Source organism: Brachyistius frenatus, unplaced genomic scaffold (assembly GCF_029030835.1).
Source record: "Brachyistius frenatus isolate BFR_SWC_R1_liver_20210118 unplaced genomic scaffold, ASM2903083v1 Contig_242, whole genome shotgun sequence".
NCBI classification, from domain to species: domain Eukaryota; kingdom Metazoa; phylum Chordata; class Actinopteri; family Embiotocidae; genus Brachyistius; species Brachyistius frenatus.
This window is the reverse complement of record NW_027210841.1, coordinates 51,501-57,500: the sequence shown is the minus strand read 5'-3', so window position 1 is coordinate 57,500 and position 6,000 is coordinate 51,501. Positions and strand designations below refer to the sequence as shown.

At 42.1% G+C, this 6,000-nt stretch overlaps 1 protein-coding gene across 3 annotated transcripts in view; it reads right to left on the bottom strand.

Moving 5' to 3' along the window:
* Nucleotides 1–6,000, bottom strand: part of efr3a (EFR3 homolog A (S. cerevisiae)) — an 85,737-nt gene that overhangs the window by 40,533 nt on the left and 39,204 nt on the right. For all 3 annotated transcript variants that reach the window (XM_069720497.1, XM_069720494.1, XM_069720495.1), the window contains exon 5: nucleotides 2,023–2,144. In XM_069720497.1, the coding sequence (XP_069576598.1) occupies nucleotides 2,023–2,144 (122 nt within the window). The remainder of the gene's footprint in view (nucleotides 1–2,022; nucleotides 2,145–6,000) is intronic.

Below are 6,000 nucleotides of genomic sequence, written 5' to 3'. Positions count from 1 at the left end.
TGTTAATCAGTCCCTTCGAGGACATCGCAATTTTGCAATCGCAATAATTAATGGCAATTCAAGCAATCTTTGCAGTATTTGCGGGGGATTGCATTTAAAAAAAAATTATTTTACATTTACGATTACATATTACTGCATGTTAAATTAGTTTCATACACACTTCAAGTTGTCAGAGACTGCACTTTGTTTTTATGCATTCAGTGGACCTATGTGTTGAATTAACCTGAATTAAACAGCATGTAAAGCTCTTATTTTGAAAAAATTGAAACAAAAATATTTCTGTGATGTCCAGCGTGATTATTATCACAGGAACTGATTCCACATTGTTTATCAGGTAGTGCTTGAAAAAAATATATAAGTTTTGCTCTCCACTTGCAATTTTTTCAAATTCCTGCAATTGTACCGCAAAACAAAACTCGCGTAAAAACTCTGCAAATTACAATCGCAATTTCTGAGAAAACCCACCGCATGAATCCAACATTTTTGATCGCAACAATCACCAAATCCTTGAAGGACTGGTTACCATGGAGATAACAATGAGCCCCGGACACTGGAGACCCCGCAGGCCGGCAAAACCCATTTCTCTGTAGATCGCTTAAAGTTTCCACATAATTTATGCTCTGCTCTTCCAACACTTCACGTCTTCATAGACGTCACTCCAAGCGCTCATATTTCAACGCGGCGAGCTCAGCGCGGTTCGCCCGCGACGGCGTTACGGAGCCGTGTGGTCTCAGCGAGCGACGGAAAGGCTATGAAATATGGAGCAGGGGAAGATATATTTAATTCTGTATTCACTGGATTCAAGTGGGATGAGAGCTGCCCCGGTGGGGGGTCGGATGGATGATCCCTGACTTCGTTAAAAAAAAAAAAAAAAAAAAAAAGAGGCGGTTCATGAAATTTAGAGTAGCGGAAGAAGAGCGTTAAATATCTTCATGATGAAACAGCTTCGGTCTTTAGAAGAAAAATCAATGCAAGCTGATGAGCATTCAGGTTTTCATTTTTCCACAGATGGAGCTTTTACCGGAGCGGTCGATTTTCTCTCAAGGAAAGCTCAGCTTCAACGGTGACCTAAATCAGAGAATCAGTTGTCACATGAATGTGGACTCGGCGCTGCTGCAGGGTGCCAAAGAGTGAAATGAACAAATTCGTCATTTCGCCGAGGACCACGTCAACCTTCGAAGTCATGTTCAAATCAGCTTGGCTTTTTAAATCTGAAATCATTTCGAGTCGACAGTCGGGGAACAAGAACAGTTTGCATGTTTAGGTGATTTATAAAGGACGCAGCCTGCTTTTGGTCAAATCAGACAATATTTCAGTTCTGTGGCCATTTTGTTAAATGTGGGAATATCAGATCACAGATTAGGTGCAACTAACATTATAAAATATTCTTCTAGTTGGCAGTTGCTTTAATTTTTTGAGGAACAAGGGGAGTAGCTAAGCACAAAACTAAACGTGGAGCAAGTACACAAAGGCGCTGGTCATATGACGTTCGTTTCGAGTCCTCTTACAAGAAAAGTTCATCTTAGTAGCTGAGTAACATTAACAGTTTCTAAGGTTGTGGACAAATGAAAACTAAGATGTCTCAGATGATCTAAAGGTCTAAATAATAAAGACTCTTTATTAGGTTGCAAGAAATGCCGCGTAAAGTCCTGAACACATGCAAATAGTGTGGTCTACTCAGTCTGGATAAAAAATTTCAGTATGACCTGCTGCATATTTAAATGTTGTTTATGTAGCAGCAAAAAACATTCTTCCTCATCTAAGCATGTTTACAAAGAACAGTAACAGGCCTGAAATTGAACCCTGCGGGACTCCAGAAGGAGCGCTGTAAGGAAAAGATGACAAAATGCCCGGAAAAACATGATCGAGGAGCAGAAACATGTAGACGAGGCAAACCAGTTCATGACATGAATATCAACCCAATCCAAAACCTTTTCTATTTTTTTTTTTTTTTTTAAAACCTATTTTACTTTTAACATAAAGTCAATAAATTAGAAGTTTAGTTCATGTTTTTTTCTGTACCTGGTTCTGGTCTCGGGATCTTCGTGAGTGGAGTGGCACATGGCGCTGAACTGGGAGACAAAGAAGTCGTAGCGGCGATGGTAGGACGGCGTGTCTTCCTCAATGTTGGCAAACTTCACAAACTACGGAGAGGACATGAAGAAGAAGGCAAATAATTCACTGGCCTCAAATGTCTTGAGAGCACCAGAGTTTAGACATCGACGTTGGAGCATTGGCACTACGGCGTCTAAAATAGATCTGACTTTGTTGTGCTTCATTTCTGTTGCGTCAAATATGGTAGAGATGCAAGTTGAGAATTTTTAGAACAGGCTGAATAACATTAGTGTCATTGATTCATTGTTATAAGGCTGCAATTTACTCTCTAGTTTACAGATTTAAAACAGAAATAAAAGTGGGAATTTCTTTGCTGGACTTTTTCCAAATCTCACTCCGGCCGGGTGACAAGGATAAGAGGAAGTTTTGCGACTCAAAATTCTCATAAAAATCTCTTGTCCGTGAGTCCGAGGTTGGACATCGTGGCCTAAAAACAAGAACAGCAAAGTAAATATAAGTACGCTATTTAGTGCAGCAGTTTTTACAGTCTGATCGGTACTACAATAATAAACTATATTGATGGAAGAGACAGCAACAGGTTATATTATAACAATAGCAGCCAGAGCATTTTTTTTTTTGGTCAATTTTTTTAAATCCCTTTGAAAGCCCTGGAAAATGTTGCCCCTCGTGACCGTTTTTTTTTCCCCTCATTAAAAAGTTACTATAACTTAATTACAAAACTAAATGAGTCTCATCTTCTAATAGCTTTAGCTGGTTAGATGGTTTTTAAGATGTAAACAGAGTATAGCGCTTCACAAACATCATTGAGAAATCTTATGGGCTGATACTCTGTTTTGGTATTGGTTTAAACAAAAACAAAACAAAATGAAATCCTCAGCCCAAATCATCTAACAGTGAAGTTCAAAAAGATAAAATCATACCATGAGAACGGCACTGTAGCTGCTAATTGTGTGACCTTTAACCTCTCGACAATGGAGAGACAAAAACAGACATTCGTGTTCTTCAATGGCACCACTATTACAACGACATTCATAGCATTTCCACGTACTCAAAGTACCCTCATATACAGGTACGGCAATGATCTGGAAGCGACGGTGGTAATGGTAAGAACCGCCGGAGAGCTACCCCTCCTCCCCCCTCCCTCCCACCCTTTAGCCCACCTTATAATTTCAACCCTCCAGTGTCCTCTGGAGAGGCCGCCTCCTCTTGGCACAGTCCGCCGTGCTCGAGTGGCCTTTCCTCGCTACCCTATCATTGTCCACTGCAACAAATTGCCTCCGCACGGTTCGGCGTCGGTGAGAAAAAAAACAAAAAACGCCGTTCTATCTTGTAATTTCCTCCCATTTTGTAGCTAACCTCTCCTCGGGGTAATGGCTCAGACAGAAGGAGGTATGCCGGCAGCTGGCGTACGGGAGAGCCGCGACTGCAGCAGAACAGTGGGGTAAATCCAGGATAGGCACTTAGAGGCTAATTACCGGGTTGTGGTTAAGAGGGGGAAGCTCCGGTCAGGAGTTTGGAGTTTGGACGTCAAGTATTTTGGTTGAACTACGTCGGGAACAAAACATGAACCGAACATTAGATTCAATGCAAAGTGATATGTGGACAAACCGGGACTATGGCCAGCGTATCTTGAGTTCTGTTTGGAGGGTTGGTTGAACATGACCTCAGAAAATTAATGCAAAGCATAGATGACCGGTACCGGTGGTGTTAAGGGCGGTGGGGAGGTGTGACAAGAGTCAGGTAACCTGCAGAACTCCATGAATAGGCGACGGCGCTGATGGCGGCTTTTGTCCGCCTGCGATCTCAGAATCAGCAAAGCGGCGACCTCCTTTGATTGTCGCCATTTACAATCAGACAATTCTGGACGTTGCGCTTGTATCCCATTTTTCTCTGGTGTTCTGAGGCAAGTCTAAAAATGCGCGGTTCAAGAGCAAGTCCTCTCAGGCCTACGGCGTACGAGCAGTTTGAGACGTTTTTGTTGACATTCTGATTCTGTTCTCAACTTTCGAAAAACCACCAGTTTCCATTGCAACTGGCTTAAAGCCATTTAAAAAAAAAAAAAAAAAGGAAACGACAAGTCACCGTTTAAAGTCTCCGGGTTGGTTGGTGTTCACTGGAAGTATGGTTGTGTAGTCACTTTCTGGTTACAGACTAACAAAAATTTGCATCAAATCGCCCTTAAAGTTTGACTTAAGACTTAATTGCACTTCGTAATGCTCGTTATGGCTGTTCTGCATTAAAACATTTAAATGTAGATTATTTTATAATTTGGCCTATTTTATCAAATAGAAAAAAAAATAAAGGTCTATATGTCTGACTGTATTGAAAATAGGTATTTTTGTATCACTACCAAAACTCAGGTCTGATATTGTCATTTGTGAAGATTAAATGTGACTTCAAGCACGTTACCATAAACCATTGGGCGACGTCACACTGGGATGACATTTGCTTGCGATGAGCCGATTTCAATTGTCCTTTTGCCTACATTTCTAATTCCACTCCATTACTCAAAGCTCCTCCATCCAAACTGGATGTTAGTTATCGAACGGACGTTCAGTCATTCGGCGGCAATCCAAGACTTTGGAAACACACCAAATCAATTTTTGCTTTTTTTTGTTTTAGTAGAAAAACCCTGAAGACGGAGCTCGTCAGTAACTCCCGTACGATGGACGTCTGCAAGTTTTCTCGAATAAATGCTTTCTTCATAAAAAAGTTTTTCTACTCTTAATTTCTCCGATACTTTGGCAACAACACTTCTGAGACAAAGATACAAAGTAGACCATTTTACACGTATGTCTACAAGTAACAAGTTGTAATGGAGAACATTTTTTAACATTTATTCGCGGGCATTTATCATCTATGAAGAGTATTTCTGGCCTTCAGAGCCGTCGGTTCACTGATGAACCTGCTGGAGTGTCAGCTTGACAGTTTGAGTGCCTTCCCCCCTCCCCCCCAAAAAAAGTCCTTTGGCATCATTTGGGATTTTAAGAGATGATGGGAGCCGAATGCTGAGGGATAACATTCAGGTGCAGGATTGAAGTAAAGTAAATAAAAGCTCTTTTTTTCCCCCTCCGTTAGCAGAGGAGCCGGTACTTCTCTGGTATTCTGCAATGTAATGTGCAGAAATCACACGAGCGAAGTAGGACAACAAAGCCTGAAATGAAATGCAACAGATGGAATTTAATAAAGAGGAGACAGATTACTGGTCGACTCGGCTCAGATTAATGAGCGCTCGTTGGTCGGTGAAAACTCATTTCAGCGGCGTCAAATTGGCTTTCGGTTAGGTTGCGCTCACACCCGAGGAAATCAAATCAGGGTCATGTTAAACCAATGTAGTTCTAAGAACTCTTTAATATCACTTCGTAATATCCGTTGTAATTGTAAAAAAGACGGTTGGGCAGATGAGCAGCGAATACAGGTGTTTCCATTTCCTCGTACGCGACGCCGCATCTGGCTCGGCGGGGCTATAAATACGCCGGAGCACGAACTCCCCCTTGTGAGTCTGACTCACCGGCTTCATGTGTCTGAGAGCCCAACGATGAGTGTGTCTCTTTCTACGGAGACGGAGCGGAGGGACGAGATACTTCCAGGCGTCGCAGTCTGCCAATTTCTTGTGATAAAGTTAACTGGCAGATAAATGTGGAAAGGCGCGAACGGCTGGCAGAGCAGACAGCAGAGATACACTACGGCGACACACACATTTATACTGCAGCAACACACACACACACACACACACACACACACACACACACACACACACACACACACACACACACACACACACACACACACACACACAGAGTGGGAAGGGTACAAAAAAAAAAATAGACTCTGCCCGCGGTAGGAGGGCGACGTGTTGCATTTAAGGGGAACAATGTGGGGTTTTAATGGAAATGTCGCCGTGTTCCGACTGATTGGAAAAAC